Source organism: Penicillium odoratum (assembly GCF_028828045.1).
Source record: "Penicillium odoratum strain IBT 22623 chromosome Unknown utg000001l_segment0_segment0, whole genome shotgun sequence".
Lineage (NCBI taxonomy): Eukaryota > Fungi > Ascomycota > Eurotiomycetes > Eurotiales > Aspergillaceae > Penicillium > Penicillium odoratum.
This window is the reverse complement of record NW_026643143.1, coordinates 263,510-281,495: the sequence shown is the minus strand read 5'-3', so window position 1 is coordinate 281,495 and position 17,986 is coordinate 263,510. Positions and strand designations below refer to the sequence as shown.

The following is a 17,986-nucleotide window of genomic DNA, read 5'->3' as shown; positions in this document are numbered from 1 at the left end:
AGGCAACACGGCAGAAAGAACAAACATCCAGACGTTGACCTTGTGCCAATGACTTTGACTGTTATTTATAGCGCAGGGATTAGTCTACTCTTACTTGTTTGGGAGTAGGACGGACACTTGGTCCGCCCTTTTGCTTTGTACTTCGGAGTCGCCAGACAAGAATCAACTCAGGAGCTCATTATTGAGAACCTGTCAGTACTTGTAATGACTCGACGCTCATTGTTAGCTCATCACTGAATGACGTTGTTTTGAGTTTCATGACATAAGGTTACTTGTTTGGATCCTCTTCTGCTCATGACACAAGGAGTGGTTCATCGAAATGATCGAGATTTTGTAGCATACTCCGGAGACCAGCGCTGAGCAGTGAAGGCTTATCCTCAGTTCCCCCTCTTCAATCCTTTCTTCTATTACACTCCTGGACATCACCTTTCATTCTCTTTCCTTTAATGTTCCAGTTCACCCTACTTTGAAAGCCTATTCGTACTCGTCCTGAGGCCATGTCAGAGGCGATTTGTTTGCCAGATAATGTGTCAAGTTTTCGACCAGGTCATCCTTTAGATGTACCGTGGTAGTGCTTCTCTCAAAATGCCGAAGGGAAGGAGATTCAAATTTCTTGTCCAACTTTCGTTCTCGCCCGGCAAGTTTGAAGTGGTGGGTTTCCAGAAATCCGTGATGCAGTTTTGCAAGAAGAAAACCGAAGGACCGTCACAGTGGCCTATTGTCATGGATGACTCGATCAAATATATATGGCCACACCTTGCCGCAGTCCCCAATGCGTTCACTGCCGGTGGATGGATGGATGCGAAGATCAAGCACAGCCTGTTTTCAGAATCGGCAGAGGGACTTCCACGGCCTTGCCTCGAAGATCTTTGCCAGGCTTGCATCAAGGAAAAAGAGAACACCATCTCGACGAACCTTGGTCCTTCACCATTGACAGACAAAGAGGGAGAGGTTTTGGCACAAACAGAGTCCGTGGAGAACTGAGTCTCATACCACCTTGCAAGTTAGTATGAACACTCGGCGCGAAACATGAACGCTGTGATATTGCAGTGAAGGATGCAGGCAAGCAGTTGACATGCGGATGATGCGATGGGAGGAGCTTTGTGCTGCTTCATAGTCAGCTATGACTTCAAATCTCACCGAGTTCTCAGAACTTGGGTCCAGCCCATCAGTAAAGTGCAATGAACGTAGCGGATTTGACACGACCTTGGGAACACCATGTTAGGTACGATAGTCTACGACCAGACTAAACAGCGAGATGAACAATGAAAACCCGGTGTATTTGAGCAGATTTTTCCTGGCCTATGCTAGGTATATTTTCCAGCCGTTCATGACCGCGCCAGTGAAAAAAATATCCATTCTCTCCACACATCCAGCATCGGCACCGGGGACGAGGGTCCGTAGACCGCAGACACCTCGCGACACCGATCCTGTTCTCACCAATCCGCAAGTGATTCCAGAGATAAACCGAAACCACTCACAGCAACAACATAACCATCCTCCCTAGTTACCCAGTCCAACAAGATTCAATGGAAAACAAGTCGTGAAATAATGAAATGAAGACATGAATTTCCATAAAACCCCATAATTTTTCCTTCGATTTTGTAAATTCCCTTCGCCGCAGTATTTCTTGTAAACAAAGAAGACAAAAGTGGGAATTTAACGGTAGGACTTCTGGTAACGCGCGCGGGCACCGCGACCACCGAACTTCTTGGGCTCCGCACGGCGGTTATCGGCGACGAGCAGGGTGCGGTCGTACTGAGCGAAAGCCTGCTTGAGCTGGATCTTGGAGTGCTCATCGACGTACTTCTGGTAGTAGGCGACGATGGACTTGGCGATGGCCTGACGGATGGCGTAGATCTGGGAAGTGTGACCACCACCGGAGACGCGAACGCGGATGTCGACACCAGCGAACTTGTCAGTGCCAACGATCAGGAGGGGCTCGTAGACCTGTTTGGTTGTTAGAATTGGCGTTCCTTGGAAGAGGTTGCGTGGTCGAAAGAAAGCATTCTTTGCAGCGGCTGTTGGTGTTGGGGGTTGGCGGGAAAAGTTCGAGTGCGTACCTTGAAGCGGAGGATCTCGGGCTGGACCAGGGAGAGGGGCTGGCCGTTAACCTTGATGAGGCCCTTGCCTTGCTGTAAATCGAAAAGTCTCAGTATGTTGTTCTCATCGTGTGGTATCCCATGCGCCATCGATTCATTGTTGCCCGATCAAACGTTCCGACATCGAATTTCCATTTCCACAGCTATTCTCTTTTCTCCAGTCGAATATCTTGCCAGGGCAGTTCCATCGAGATTTGATTGACGCAATAGGATGTACGGGTGGGGGAAGGCATCGTCTTCATACCTTGCAGTGGGCGACAGCGGTGGCTATTGAAAAAGTTCGATTAGCAATAATTCAACAAGGGATGGAGATATCGAAATCGCAAGACTCACCCGTCTTCTTCTTGCCGAAGCATTGCACACTCGGGACGGAAGCCATGGTGGTTGTCGTTGGGGGAGGAGTGTGTTGTCGAGGGAGATGGAAAAGAAGTCGACCGCGAATTCCCACACTGCAGTGATTCGCCTGAATTGCTGGTTGTTAGTGCGGGTTTCGCTTAGGTTGCACTAGTCCCGAAATGGATTAATTGGGTTCCCTGTCTTAGGGCTTGATCACATGATATGAGATTAGTCATGTACGGTCACGTGGGTCGGGGCCAGGCGGAGTCCGAGTTTGGCATGCGCAGAACTTCGGGGATTTGCTGTGTTGCGATTGCTGTTGCTGCCCTTCCCGTTCACTCTTTCATACTCATCCGACACAATGTCGCAAACAGTCGGCAAGGTAAATAAGAACTCATTGAGCTGCATGGACAGAAATCTCTCGGCCAATTGCAGAATACAGCCCTCTTGATGCTAACATGATGCCCTCCAGACCCGTCTTGCATACTCCCGCGCATGGCACTATGTCGACGCCGGCTCTGACCCCCGTTCCCTGGGCCGCCTTGCCTCATCCATCGCCCTTGTCCTAATGGGAAAGAACAAGCCGATCTACGACCCCTCGACGGACTGCGGAGACTACGTTGTCGTTGCCGGCTGTCACGACCTGCGGACCACTGGCAAGAAGCGTTTCCAGAAGATGTACTACTCGCACAACACGCGCCCAGGTAGCTTGAAGAGCATGACTATGGATCAGATGTTTCAGAAATGGGGTGGTGGTGAGGTTCTGCGCCGCGCTGTCAAGGGCATGTTGCCTAAGAACCGGCTGCAGGAGCCGCGGTTGGCACGACTGAAGAGTGGGTTTGACTGAGGTGGAATCCTTACTTTTCCAAATAGCTAACGTTACTTTCCAGCTTTCGAGGGTCTTGCCCATCCTTACAAGCAGAACATTGTCAAGTTCGGCAACCAATCCGTTATCGGCGCCAGTCGGGAAGTCCAAGAAGCTTTCAAGGAGGCCAAGGAGGCTCAGACTCCCGCCTAAACATGTTCGATTATAATTCTTGACCTCGACTGCGATGTAATTTATTTCTGCGTTATGATCCAAAACCGCAAGCGCATGGGTGTGGAGTCTATCTTTGGGAATTTTTCTTTGATTCTCCTTTCTGTTGACTAGTCTTTTTCAAATACGACCTATGGGTCATTCTCTACACCGATCTGTACTTATATAACCAATTATTTGAAAATAAAAACGTGTTGTCAAGCTGAAATTGGGGGATTTACTCCCAGAGGTATATAGAGACATTATGTACAAGAGAAGCAAAGTCAACAGATCATGCAGCGAACTCCAGAGTTCGATTTTACAGGCCATTACAGCTTGGCCTTGGGGGCAGCACGGCCAACGGTGCACTTGATGAGACCATTGGGGTTGGACTGGGGAGCGTACACCTCGGCGTCCTTGCCGGTGTTCTTGGTTCCCTTGTGCCAGCTCAGATCTATATGGAATTAGAAAATGGGTTACGCAAAAGGAACAGGAATGAAACGTACCAATCTCGAAGAAGTGGTTGTTGGGCAGCTCGTACTCCACGGTGTCAAGCAGAGGGGCGACAGCAAGAATCTGCTCGCCCATCTTGTACATAGTCGCCTGGACACTGGCGCTGACGTCCTCAGCAAAGGTCTTGAGGGTGATAGCGCGGGCCGCTTCCCAGGTTGCGTCGAACTTAGCAACATTGGCCTTCACCTCGGACAAACCGCCGAAGCGGCGCCATTGCCAGTTGGCCGCAACATCGGTGCTGAGAATGCGGTCCCAGGTCTCCTTGAGGGTGGTGAACTCGTCACGAAGGAAGCCCCAGAATTGCGAGCCGGTGCTCTTGAGGACAGTCAGGCCCTTGATGGAGGAGTTGATATCGATTCCCTTGCCCTCAATAACGTCAACCTGGACATTGCGGGTCTCGGGGCTGTCCTTGAGGAACGAGTGCGGGTGAGGCTTTCCATCGATGTTCATGCGCACCCAGCGGTGGGTGACAATGTTGACGTGAGCGGCGTGGATGTGGCTGTACTTCTCGACGAAGTGGGAGCCGAGGATGGAACCGAAGACCTCGGGGGTAGTCACGGGCTGCTGCTTAGCAGTAATATAGATAGTGTTCTTAATGGAGTCGGTGGCGACGATGACGCTGTTATCGGCCTTGGTGTAGCTGAGGGAAAGGCAGTATTAGCTTCAGTCTCATGCGCACTGATAAGGGCGTATGGTGCACTCACGAGGTCTCAATGTCGCCCTCAAGCAGGACGCAGACAGTCATCTCCACGACGGTCTGGGTACCAGCCTTCTCATCGCGCATCACCTTCAACACACGGACATTGTCCTTTCCGTAACGGGCAGCAGCGAGAGCACTCATGGTGAATTGGAGATAAGGGATAAGCGGAAATGAGTTGGAGATGAGAGACGAGAGATGGGTCTGGAATGAAGTAAGTTTTGGATAGATTCTTGAAAGGAGGTATTTCCAGGAAGGAGATTCTTATTTATTTGAACAAAAATCAAAAATGGGCTGATGTGCTCGTCCGTGACAAGTATCGGGCACCTCCGAAGCCCGCGAGTGGCCGATCCCCACTTCTGATCTTATCGCAACCGTTTGAACCGGGATTTTCCTCGGACGACCAAGTCACAGCAAGTAGAAACAGAATTCACCAGTAGTAAGCCAGTATTATCAGTATTCGTGAATTATCGTCAAATGAGATGTTTGATTGGCGATCAAGATTTCCCCAGATTTCGGATTCGAGCCGCCTAGAGCTTATTACACAATCCGCTTGACGTAATTAGTCTCTTCCACTCCCCGAATCCCGAAAATCCGGCGGCCGATGGTCTTTCTTCAGATCCCTTGCTTCTATACGAAGCAAACCCCGTACTTCAATCGGCGATCTCCATCGGGGAAATGCGAGGGTACGGAGTACAGGAGCTACTAAGTACGAATGTTCGAATTCATCACTTGTCCCAGCATCTACTCACATGCAGCATCGTACACTCCAATCCCAAGCCAACAGATAATGGCCTCTAATACCCTGAAATCCCTACTCATGACAGCAAACCACCCAATTATCGGGTTGTTTAACTTCAACTATTCTCGATGAATGGCAAGACATTAGACCATCTGCCCTCTGCCTTGCAGACTTGGAGACAGAAGCAACAAAAGCGGAGTCTAGGTAGGGCTTTCTTTTGCGGTCTCAGGCTATATCCCGTGGCTAATATACTTCCATTTTACATTCATGGAGATCGTTTGGGAGGCAAGTGTACATAGATCTACTACACACAGGGTTCATGGAAACCTGTCTTCCCTCACACTTCCTAGCCTAGGCTAACGCTTACCTGACTTCGGTAGTTAAAATTGGAAAACTCGAAGAGGATATCAAATGAGACCTATTGCTATCATAACTGGTCCTCAATGGCTGGATTTCACGTTTAAAATACATAACACCGATAGACAGGATTTACAGCTAATTTCAATGGATTTTTACAGTCATCCCAGCTTCCCTAAGAACAAACTCCTGTAAATACCTTCAATGGATCAACTGATTCTCCGCATAGCACACTCGCTAGAAATTCTACAAATATGTGTACCATAATCGGGCTTTTCTTAGCCATTATCTCGTAGCTCGTATTTCTTCTATCGTAACAATTTCATGCTCCCAAACAAGTGTAACTGCGAAGCCTTTCTCAATACTCTGATGTCCACTGTATTATCAAAGACCGCTATCTTCCCGTTTCGTCAGCTGTGCCTGTTGTCCATCGTCTTTCACCTGAGCACCTCAAAGAGCTTTAATGTCTGTGGAGCAAGATGAAACACCATATATCGCTCTCTTGATTGCCCTTCTCTTACTGAGCGACATTTGCAGTGGGGATGTTTAATGTTTAATTCGAGGCAATTCACGGGGTATTTAAGGACTTTGTGGATTTGCGGAGTATCGATTTGGGTGGGGTACAATGACTGTCATTTGGGATGGCTTGCTCAGTGATATCAAATTGAACTTGAGGAAGTGGATCAGGATGGGGAAATAAGAATCAAAGTCCTACTTAAGAGGATAGTACTCTGCTGAATGTACGAAATAGGCAACCAAATTGAGTTTAACGATCGTCGCGTCATCTTGCCCTTTTCGGGTAATAATGAACATCCTAACAACGTCAACTTTAATCTATTTAGCGATCTCCGCATATATAGTTCCATGTTCGTCGCTCTAAGTGATCACAATGTCGAAGCTTTTGACTCGCTTTGGTCTTTATAACCGTTACGCGTCTACTTGTACCATTAATGTGCGTTCTTCCCACGCTATGCTCCGCATTCACTGACATGTACTTCGTATAGACTCGGAGTTACCTGAAAGCTTCAAGTCTAATCAGACAAATACAACCTTATGAAAGTAACCGCTCTTCACAATTGAGCCGATACTTCACCACATCCTCAACCATGGCATCCACCAAAGATAATCTCCACACAGAAACAGACAAAACCAAAAAATACACCTTCCTCGCGGAAACAACCCCACACCTCGCAACAATCCTAGGCTTCCCCTCCCGCTGCTCCACCTTCCCAGCTCTTTACAAGAGTACCTGCACCGAGATCATCGATCTAGCATGCACAATCGCAGCCTTCGAGCCCGTACGCCTCCACGTACGCCTAGAGGACCTTTCAAAGGCCCAGGACCTCATCTCCAAGCGCCTAGAGACAAGTGACAAACAGAATATCACTCTTATCCCCGTCGCGACAAATCACTGCTGGGTGCGCGATACAGGTCCCGTCTACGTGCGCGGTCTCGAAGATCCCCAACGGCGATACGCAATTGATTTCCAGTTCTGCGAATGGGGAAATAAGATCGAGGAACTACTTTACATTGGCTCTGCGGATAAAGATGCAGCTGCAGAGGGATGGCCGATTATGGATGAGAGTCGACGGGAGGAGAATACGTTGTTTGCGCGGAGGGTTTTGGAACTTGAAAATCAGAACCTGAACCACGGATGTCATCCTGTTACCAGGGTTGTATCTTCCGTTCGCTTGGAAGGTGGTGGGATTGAGATGGATGGTGAGGGGACTTTCATGGCGGCTGCGAGTAGTGTGTTAGTTCCGTCGCGCAATGAGGGTCTCTCGCAAGAAGATGTCGAGACCGAGTTAACTCGATTATTGGGCATTGAGAAGTTTATTTGGATCCCTGGACGGGAGGGGCTGGATATTACGGATTGTCATATTGATGCCGAGGCGCGGTTTGTCAGGCCTGGTGTGGTGGTTGTTTGTAAGCCCCATGCGAAATGTGAGCCTGTGTATTGGGATATCTATCGCGAGGCGAGAGAGATTCTGGATACTGTTACTGATGCGCGGGGACGAAGACTTAAGGTTTATGATATTGAAGAGCCGGATCCGGAGCTTGTCAAGGGTGATGTTGATGGGGAGGAAGATGGTCCGGCGGCGTCTTATGTGAATTTCTACTTTGTGAATGGGGGCTTGGTGATGCCTGCTTTTGGTGATGTCGAGGCGGATCAAAAGGCATTGGAGATCATACAGAGCCTTGTTCCTGAGCGGGAAGTGAGGCAAGTGGCTGTTAATGCGTTGCCGAGGACTGGGGGTGTGTTGCATTGTACAACACAGCAGGTGCTGTGAAATATGGACCTATGTATGGCAAGATACTGTATTCTTTGGAATAGAAAGCATAGAAGGCTCAATGTAAACGAGTCCAATCATGTCGAACCAGTCTTTTCACCAGACATGCCGAAACGTATAAAGACAAGCGGCAACTGTAATAATGTTTATCTTTTCCTTTTCTTGTATCATGAACCCAAGAAAAGCCTCCAGCCTCCAAACCCATTAAACGCCATGAAAACGCCCAAGTAGACAGACATGAATATCATAATCATTGCACATTGACCCTTCATAAATAAAGGACTTTTTTGGTTGATCACAGACTCAACTGATCAATACTCCCCACTCTGCCCCCACCCCCAAGCCGGCCCCCACCGTTCGTCACCATCCCCAGCCGATAAAACCGTTCTTCACCCGCAGGTGTCTTCCCCCCGATATACCACTTCTCCGGCCCTAACGCATCACGGAACCCACCTGATCCGCTGGAACTATCACTCCCGCGACGCTGGCGATCCGCTCCACGAGTGATGGGAATCGGTGTGGCAGAAGATGGTGTCGGGGGTGGGGATGTCTCCGCTGAGTAGGAGGCAGAGGTGTGGTAGTGGTGAGAATGGTGCTGAGGCTGAGGCTGAGAGACTGTGGCTGATGAAGATGCAGTGGATGCAGATGCAGGTCCCTGTGGGACGGGGTTCCCGCTGGAGTGATGAGTAGATGGATTCGCAGAGGTCGAACCAGATGGATTCGAGCCGGCGCCTGCTTTGGAGGCTATTGCGCGAGCGCTCTGTGTGAGATTTGAGGGGGAGAGGGAGGCGGTGCCTGTTGCTTGTTGGTGGGAGGCTTTAAAGGTGGACTGGGCGCGGAACGCAGCCAGGAAGTTGGAGAGGAATGGTCTGTTGGTGGACATGGTGTAAGTGTATGGTGAGTGCCGGATCGGCAATGTTAAGGGGATTTGGATCAGTAGATATGTGGGCTTGTCCACGTCGTCCTTTGATCCGGGCTAGAATTCAAGGAAAGCGGAGTATATGAAGGGTCTGAACGGCGGGGGAAGTCAGAGATCCCGAATCCAACTTGTTCCGAGCGGTGACGCTCCAATCAAATGCGGGGGATTATGGGCATGACGTCGCGAAGGAAGATCCCGGAGAGAAGCGCTGGGAACAGGTTAGTCGACGGGTAGGATTGGAATGTCTTGATTGGTTTGATTTTAGGAAATATGTTCTCCTATAACTGAGTTATATTGACCATGATCTTCAGGTCTCGCGGCTCCGCGCATATATGGTACTACACCATATTTTGCTGATCAAAAACTTCCAATACAGTTTAATTTGACCAAAGGTAAAGTATGAATAATTTACTTCAGACAATTTTGAAACGATCATCTCTATTTCTAGATGCTTTTCGAGTAGAACAAACTCCCTAACAATGATGAAACAGATGGAAAACACAACACCCTAAATCACACCCAACCCGACGCGCATGTATGTTCGTGCCATGCCGAATCTACTTACAGGTTATGCAGATGCACCGGGGACAAGATAAAAGAAAAATGAAAAGAGAAAGATGAAAAATGAAAAAAAGAAACTTGCAAGAAATTCAACAAGAGCCTTCCCACAAAGCTTTTCTCTTTCTGCTGAAGCATTCGCGCAAAACACATGCCCATGTCTATAGTTGTGGACGCCGAACGAAACCACCCGCCATACCCATCTCATCAAAGAGGGCAGAAAAATTCAACCAGACTCGCAATCAACCACCGTAAAGTTGTACTCGCCGTAGAGGGAAGAATGCGCTCCCACACCGGATGGGATCTGAATCAAATAAGGGAAAATAAGTCATCAAGACGAATACAATCAAAATGTCAGGAAAACCAGGACAGGACGCCAGAATCAGATAAATGCCGCTGCGCGAGCGGAGTCGAACGGATCAGATGGGAGGAAGCGGCAGGGAAACCGTAGAAAAACAATCATTTTGGTTGACAGGGAAAGACAAAAGACAAACAAGTCTAAAGGAGGAGGGGGAAGGGGAAGAAAAGAGAAGAGCCATGGCTGGAGCTGCCTCGAACAAGATATCAATCAAGACAGCAAACGAGAAAAATCGCATCCATCGCGTGTGGGGGTTCCTCACGATGGTCAGAATAGGCCTTCACTTTTTTGTTTTAACTTCTCTCCCGCGACTGTCGCATCGCACGTATGATCCGAGGCTGTTTACTGTCGTGCAGGCTGAACGGTACCTGTAAACACTTTGATTAATATTCCATTTCTGTTCCATGTTTGAAAAGGAATTTACTCACCATCACCGCTCAAGGTAGTCGAAGCTAGGTACAATCCGTTCATACCACTCTCGGGGCCGCCGGCGGTCGTGGCAGGGTAGAACTTGCGCTCGGCATCGACGGGGGCGTGGATCGACTCCTGGCCGGCAGCCATGGAGTGGGGGAAAACGGGGTTCATGTAACCGTCGGAAGGACCGTGCTGGAACATCGACCAATCAGGCTGAGTCGCATGGGGGCCGGACATAGCCGGATGTTTAGGGTCAGGGACGACCAGGGGCTTTACCTGTTCAAGAGGACGATCAACACTCAGTTGCTGGCCATGGGCATCGGTGCCGGACTGCATGAGGTACGGATTCTGCTTGGGCGCAGCCATCCAGGAAGCTCGTGCGGATGCCTGATCGGCATACGCGTTGTCACTCGGGCCACGGCTCATACCGTTGGCCGGCGACATAGCGAACCCCATATGATGCTGCTGCTGCTCATGGAAAGTGGGACGACCAACGGACATTCCATTTCCATTCACGTGCCCGTCGCTGAATTGCGCACCCATAACACCATTGGAAGATGGGGTGGGATTACTAACTTCATCCAAAGGCTTAGCGGGGTTCGCCGCTGCCGCTGCGGCCGCCTGCTGCTGTGACCGTTTCAGATGGGCCTGAGGGTGCGACAAGTGGGTAGCACCCGTGGGGTTGCCCCGACGAATTGAACACTTCTGGAAGTGGCGTTTCAAGATATCACTGCGGGAGAAGGTGTCCTTGCAGAGGACACACATGTAAGGCCGATCTCCGGTGTCTAGTTTGCGACGACGCGTTATTAGCAATTTGAAAGACGGAATAGAGAGAGAGAAAACTCACGTCGCAGCAGATGACGCTTCAGGTGCTTGGCGTGCAAGTAGGTCTTGTTACAGTGCGGGCAAGGGAACTTGCCATCCGCATCCTTGGCCGGAATGGTAGTGCTCTTCGCGGCACCGTTGATGCCGTTGGTGACCGGAGTAGCACGGCCCGGGACACTCGGGAGAATACCACGGCGGCCCTGAGAGCCCACGACCTGCGTCCGTGGCGGTTCCTTGGCCCCGTAGGGCGAGCCGTTCGCGCCGTTGACATCTGGGCTCATACCCCAGGCCTTGCCATCGGAGTAGCTGAAAGCCCCAGAGGGAATACCGTTGAAGTCGCGACGGTCACGCGGCGGGGCCGGGGCAATGGGCTGCGGGTAGCTCTGCGCGCTTGACGCGGGAGGCAACACACTCGGAGGCGGTGGGTACGACTGAGAGGGGTGGGCCTGTGTCTGGTGGTTAGGATGCGACAAAAATGACGGTGGTTGGCTACCGACGGTCGAGTGCATGCCGGGCATGATGGGGGCAGTTGACGCCCCGTACACATCGTGAGTCGACGCGGGGAACCGCGAGAGCTCTGGCCGGTATTGCTGGCTCATGTAGGGATGCGGCGCAGGAGACTGAGTGTGATGAGGCTGGAGCGGCGGCAGAGTGTGCGGCTGCGACACCGGGTACTGCGGCTGCATCGAGTATTGCGGCATAGGCATACTCGAGATGGGGGTCTGAGAGAGGGGTGCGGAGCCCTGAGACAGGGTGGACGGAGGCCGCGAAGGGTGCGATCGAGGATCCATCTTGTGGCAAGGAGGAAGCGCGTCAAGGGGAGAGAATTTAGGATAGTCGGATAATGATCACCAAGCAATCATCGAACAGCGATCCTTATTGTATTTTTTCCCACTTCTTTTTTCGTGTCGTTGAATCAGAGACTGCTCCTTGTTTCTTTAGAAATTTTTCCCGAGGCGGAAAGGTGCCAGGTCACGAGGCAGATCAATTGAGGACGGGTCTGACTCCACACGAAGGTAAGTCACTTGCAAGAGCAGGAGAGGAATGAAGAAAAGATCAAGAAGGAAGGTTTGAGGAGATTTCCCCACGGTCACCCACCGAAGAAAGTCGTGTGGGAACTTTTTTTGGTGTTATCCGCACGTTTGTCACCGTCGATGGGTTCTGTATCCACCAAGGAAGCGGGCGTACAAGTGGGTCTGCAACTCGCAGGACAACAACTAGTCAGATCTGCTTCGCGTCAAAGGATACGTCCAAAGTCGAACCCAAAATTGAGAAAATAAAATCAATTTGAAAGAATTGATTTTGGGGTGGGGGATGGAAGATAGGAAGAAAATTTTTCTCTCAGAAGAAAAGACTCGATCGTGAACGGGGGGAGAATTGGGGGGGAAAAAAGAGGGAAAAGGAAAGAAATGGGGGGCGGGCAAAGCAAAATTACCATTACTTCATTTACAATACCATGGAAAGTTTCAGACGGAAATGTAAAAAATGAAAAAATGGAAAATGGAAAATTGTAAAAAAAAATTATTTAGGAACTAGTTAGTAGCCCAACCCAAAAATTCCCGAACCAAAAGATGGCTTTAGAACAGTCAATTTGGGATAGAGGCGAAAGAACTGTTAAGGAATAAAACCAATGAACTCAATTACCACGATCAGAATGTAAAAAATAAAATAAAATGAAAACTGTAATATCATTACAATACGATCCGAATGGCGCGGAATTCTGGTACAGAACAGGGAACGATGACGATATGCCGGGCGTCTTCCGAAGACGGCCCGGAGAGGAATGGCCGATCGCACCTGCTCGCAAGCGGAGTACGTGTACAGATCCGTATATATCTGTATAAACATGAATAAACTTGCGCTTGGAGTTATTATAAACTTAAGTTCTGGTCTAGGAAAACCTTGGAATGGTATGTTTTTTAATTAATTTGAATTATTTCGAATTGCTCAACTGTCTTGCTGGGCACTGACACAAAGTCCTGCCACATGCGTTCGGGACTCCCATTGTTTACCCGATCGCGGCGCTGTCCGATGTAATCCATACATGTTGAGCATTGGAGATTAATGCTCATCCGTTCCTGGAATATTATCATATCGAAAGAGAATGCTATTGGAAGACTATATCTACCCATGTAATCCCCATGCGCCCCAGACTACTCCCCAGACGGCTCCGTATATTAAACTCCATTCTATGTTTGGAGTTATAGTGGTGGTTCTGACATCCTGACCCTGGCTCCGCAGTGGCTTGACACGCCCCGCAGGTTAACAGATCACACAGCTCCCTGCAGGGAGATGCAATGTCATTGCACATTCTCCTCCCGATCATTCAATCAGAAGTCTACGTTTGAGCTCACGACCGGGTTTGCCAACGACCCAGGCGCTAGTGAGGGAACGGTCGAAATCACTCGCACTGATCTCTTCTAACGGGAAAACCACACGTCATCTAGCAAGATACACATGATACCAGTTCTGCACCAACTATGGCCTCATGCAACTGTATGCTGATTTTGTGTATGCTGATTTTGTGTATGCTGATTTTGTGTATGCTGATCTTGTGTATACAAATTTTTTGTCCTTCATTTGAGAAACTTGGGCTTCCGTAATTCATTGACTAATGCTGGTACGTACTCCATTTTATCTATGGTACGTGTCACTAGTAACGGTCATGCAGTTGCCTTTAGTGGATGCGCCGTAACCGCCTACTTTCTCCTTATTGAGTCCTCGAGCTAACGACACTACTGTACCTCTACCTAACTGTGAACTTTTGTTCTTTTTCTCCGGTGTTTTTTTTATTTATTTCCTTGTAGCCATGGACCGCGGTAGTACGCACTACATGAGTCTAATGGCTAAATCTTTTCAAGCTCAACGTTTTGAACTAAGTAATTATAGAACTGCCAGGGGTTCCCATTGGATCATCTATATCCGTCCAAGCTCCGGCTTTCGCAAACTTCCGCCCGATCTCGACTGGCCCTTATTACCTAATTTCCAGCAATGCCACCCTTTCAGGGGGGGTAGGAGGGGGAATGGTACCATGTCTCAGCCGAATCCTCATCCCATGGCATTCTGATTTGGATATTTATTTTCTAAGGAGAATTCTAGAGAAGTGAGCATAAAGATTAAATGTTCAGAGGTAATCCGTATACTCGTCCAGGTACGACCCTGGCCCCTCTGTTCTCCACCAGCAGAAATTCGCAAGAGCTTCTCCCGCTTCGATTGTGGACCTGCAAAAAGGCTTCGACCAGGGTTCTGCAGAAATCAATGATCGGGTCTGAACATTACCTCGTGACTTCCATGAAACTATCAGATCCTTTGGCGAAGACAGTCCTGATCTGTGTGGACTAATTCTGACTTATTTTGTTTTTTATTTTCTATATTTTTTAATTTTTCATTTCTTCTAATTTACCAAGCTAGTGACCAAAAAGGCAGGACAAACAGAATGACATTTCCCCTCGCCTAACCTTCTTGTTTCATCGGCATGTTGCTCCGTTCCGGTTTCTGGGAATCTGTATTGGTTTTACTGATATGTCGAATCTTAAGTGCTGGCAGAGCTTCATATTAAAGTGGAAATATAAATATAAACATAACTATGAGTAAAACATACATAAAATACTCCGTACATGTAACTGTAAATGTAGACTCGGCAGCTTAACCGGGAATTGGCGAGGCTCCACTCCCAGGGGCTCCCGAGACGGTTCGGTCCAGTCTATCTACAGACTAAGTAGGTAGATGGAGGGGGCACTCGGAAAGAAGAAAGGTGGCTGATCCTCTCAAACTACGGTGAGGCGGTTTTCCGGCTCCTCTCTTTTCCTAAGCCAAATTTTACCTTGCAGAATTCATAGAGGATCCAACCCACTTGATCGTCATGGTATTTTTCGTTTTTGTTAAAAGGTTCTTGCGGCAATCACTCCCCGTACATAAGGCTATGGGGTTTCATCTAGTCCAAATCATTGTACAATAGCGCGATTTTAAGACCATGTAGAGATCCCCGTCTTCTCCGTCCCCAATCTCGGCCGAGCTACAGAACGGTCGGCCCGCATCATTGCCGGCCTCGGATAACTACCTAGGTAGAAGGATATCAAGTAGGTATACGGAGTACCAAGAAATTCTTCCCAAGATATTCAGGTACGGAGTACTCAGAGTACGACGAGCCGGCAGAGGCCGGAAAGGTGCAAGGCCAAGTTCGGATCGTCGAGTTTCAGGATTTGTGACAACCAATCACATGGCCACACCGCCTCGAGCGGATGAGAGGATCGCAGACGCCACTCACCTCATAGCATTAGTCAAAAGTCCGAATTTGGGACATCACATGGTACAGGATGTATAGAATTGTATATAAATCTTCATTTCATTGAACGTAGGTAATTACATAACATTCATTTGGCTTCCTTAATCAAAGCAAGTGTGAAATGTGGATCAGTAAGCATTTAAATCGGGGGGTTAGGGAGCGCCGCGGAAGTATTCATTCATCGTCGTACTCCGTACCGTGGACTTGGGATTCCCATAAAGGTAAAACGAAAATTTCCAAAAACATCCAAAATCCAATATTCCCGTAATATTGTATTTCCCCTGGCCGCGTCATGGGATTTCCTTTCGGATAGACTTTCAATGGTACCAGAATAAATCTTTCTTCAGTCTATGCTCGTTACCAGGATCTGGGTTTTGGAAGGCAAATGAGATATTTGGAGCCATGGAAGAGGTGTATTTTATATGTTTGCAGCTGGTATGTGCCCTGGAATGTGAAATTTCTAAATTCTCCAAATTCTCATAACCATGGCTGCCTGAAATGTACATGCATGTTGTCTCATGATTGGGCTGTAGGGGAGTTTTTTTTCTTTTCTTTTTCTTTTTCAAATTTCAGTTTTTGTTTTCCGATTTTTTGTTGAGTGGCGGACTGGGGAAAACGGTAAATGGTTTGTTGGTCGAATACACGATCAATACTCCGTACCAACTCTTCAGCCATTTTTCATACTCTTCGCCTTCGCTTACCGCGATAAACACTGGAAACCTTCGGGAAATGGGTCTCCCTCAGGAACAAAGTCGTCTACTCCACCAGACAAGGATCCGAATGTTGGGTCCAGGAACCGCCTACATCGGCACACGCCAGTCGCACCCCTGACAGGTGTCGATCGGGTCCGAATATTATGAGCCGTGTCTTGGAAGTTAATACATTGCCTGAATTAGGTGATGTGGCCGAAAAAAAAAAATTGATTCCGATTAAACTTACAGTGCCGAGATTAGTATTATCTCACCGGTTCTTTGAGTCGGAAATTGAATTTTTCATTGTTCCTTCATTTGAATTTTTTAGCGCCCAGCAGTCGTGGCATCTTCGTCTAGTTACCCCAATCTAATCAATCATGCATAAGATCTTAGTTAATTGAAGCGTTATTGGAGTTAGAGTTCACGTGGAGCTCGTCTCGAGTCTGGGAAAACAAATGAAAATGAAAGAGGGGGTGTGGCCCCTCATTTGGAGTCAGATTAAGCATATCTGCGTGTCTCGACTTATCTCTCCGTTACATCCATGCTCAGTGCCCACCGCGTGGGGAATGGCCGGGGGGGGAACCTGTGGATCTATTCGCAGGATTCTCCCCGATCCCAGCGTTCGCGAGTACACGGTACGTGCGGGTGAGAAATGCTTTGGTGTGCTTCTGGCTTTTCATGAAACACAAGCGGGGTATTTTGATACCAGTATCTCTGATGGCTATTTACTGTGTCTGGACATTTGATTGGCTGTCTTGCTGCTTTCAAAAATGTTCGAGGATGTGCCTCGTTGCGAAGCCCTGTGTACCTGGTACTTCAACACTAAAGAGACTGAATGATCGCCCGCTTTTAGCACTTGCATCGAGTGGGCTCGAGCTATGGTCTATTTCACTGGCTGAGTCGGAGAATTGATATGCCGCTACTGAGAGATCTGAGCGTTGCAGACATCATGCGTACATACTACCTACATAAGGTGAAGTATGTAGTAGCACATGAAATATATGGGTGATTCCAAGACTGTCACCCATATCTAAGCACGCATTTTATTACTCGAGTCGAAGCATTTCCAACATTGAATCATACTAGTCGAATGATAAAATTGCATCGATCAATATAATACCAGATTGTAACTACTTTCATTTTGCTTGGCATCTAGAGAAACATCTGGGGCTGGTGGAGCAATCCACACCATGACGGGAATCGCACCGGAAAACCCAAAAATGAGCTCTGATGGGGCGCTGGAGTGTCCCAGATCTAGCTGTCAAAGTGGATATAATATGGAGAAAATGCCCAGCCGGTCTGAATCAGGGACACACAATCTCGGAATTTTAATTGTCAAGAAAACACAGCACGCTGTCTCTCAGCAAAATACCAAGATACTAAGCAGTGTCACCCCGAATATTAATCAGTAGATTGCCCATCATCGTCGCCCCTTCACTAGCCAAACCCATCCCGCACTAGAAACATGCGCACTGGGGAAAACTACCCTCTACGCTGATGAATTGGCAGCGCCCCAGTGCCTTCCCCAAATTTTCAACCACAACCAGTCCCTCAGCGATTTTCTGGACGACGTTCGACTCGAATGTAATTCCCAGTACCTTCAGCTTCGAGGATTTGACTCGTTTGCGTCTCGGAATTCGATGTTTCTAGATCACAGATATATAAGGATGGTGAGTGTATTTGTGATGTCGCTTGTGTTGAGGGAAACGTTGAACGGCCAATGAAGAGCTTATTTTCGTCATGGAGGAGGGCGCTGATGTTGAATTCGCGGAAGGCTTCGTCGATACCTACAAAGGGGATGATGTCGAGGTGGACGTGGCTTCTTATTTAGGTAATGTGAGTTTTGTTTGTGGCGGTTTGCGAGAAGAATCCTTCCGCTCCG

General features: G+C 48.5%; 7 protein-coding genes across 7 annotated transcripts; 3 read left to right on the top strand and 4 right to left on the bottom strand.

Moving 5' to 3' along the window:
* Positions 1-558: 558 nt before the first annotated feature.
* On the top strand, positions 559-984 carry N7520_000104 (uncharacterized protein; the record flags this gene model as incomplete). Its single annotated transcript, XM_057134039.1, has 1 exon — positions 559-984. The coding sequence occupies one exon, from the start codon at positions 559-561 to the stop codon at positions 982-984; it is 426 nt and encodes a 141-aa protein (XP_056999975.1).
* A 675-nt stretch (positions 985-1,659) lies between these two features.
* N7520_000103 (40S ribosomal protein uS9) lies at positions 1,660-2,481 on the bottom strand (the record flags this gene model as incomplete). Its single annotated transcript, XM_057134038.1, has 4 exons — positions 1,660-1,950; positions 2,064-2,135; positions 2,347-2,369; positions 2,436-2,481. 4 exons carry the CDS (start codon positions 2,479-2,481, stop codon positions 1,660-1,662), a joined length of 432 nt encoding a protein of 143 aa, XP_056999974.1.
* A 318-nt stretch (positions 2,482-2,799) lies between these two features.
* Positions 2,800-3,456, top strand: N7520_000102 (mitochondrial 54S ribosomal protein uL13m; the record flags this gene model as incomplete). Its single annotated transcript, XM_057134037.1, has 3 exons — positions 2,800-2,820; positions 2,911-3,271; positions 3,329-3,456. 3 exons carry the CDS (start codon positions 2,800-2,802, stop codon positions 3,454-3,456), a joined length of 510 nt encoding a protein of 169 aa, XP_056999973.1.
* A 326-nt stretch (positions 3,457-3,782) lies between these two features.
* N7520_000101 (urate oxidase) lies at positions 3,783-4,807 on the bottom strand (the record flags this gene model as incomplete). Its single annotated transcript, XM_057134036.1, has 3 exons — positions 3,783-3,907; positions 3,960-4,606; positions 4,671-4,807. 3 exons carry the CDS (start codon positions 4,805-4,807, stop codon positions 3,783-3,785), a joined length of 909 nt encoding a protein of 302 aa, XP_056999972.1.
* Positions 4,808-6,868: 2,061 nt separating this feature from the next.
* On the top strand, positions 6,869-8,053 carry N7520_000100 (agmatine deiminase family protein; the record flags this gene model as incomplete). Its single annotated transcript, XM_057134035.1, has 1 exon — positions 6,869-8,053. One exon carries the CDS (start codon positions 6,869-6,871, stop codon positions 8,051-8,053), a length of 1,185 nt encoding a protein of 394 aa, XP_056999971.1.
* Positions 8,054-8,348: 295 nt separating this feature from the next.
* On the bottom strand, positions 8,349-8,936 carry N7520_000099 (uncharacterized protein; the record flags this gene model as incomplete). Its single annotated transcript, XM_057134034.1, has 1 exon — positions 8,349-8,936. The coding sequence occupies one exon, from the start codon at positions 8,934-8,936 to the stop codon at positions 8,349-8,351; it is 588 nt and encodes a 195-aa protein (XP_056999970.1).
* A 1,294-nt stretch (positions 8,937-10,230) lies between these two features.
* On the bottom strand, positions 10,231-11,918 carry N7520_000098 (C2H2-type zinc finger protein; the record flags this gene model as incomplete). Its single annotated transcript, XM_057134033.1, has 3 exons — positions 10,231-10,256; positions 10,317-11,087; positions 11,150-11,918. 3 exons carry the CDS (start codon positions 11,916-11,918, stop codon positions 10,231-10,233), a joined length of 1,566 nt encoding a protein of 521 aa, XP_056999969.1.
* Between the last annotated feature and the right edge of the window lie 6,068 nt (positions 11,919-17,986).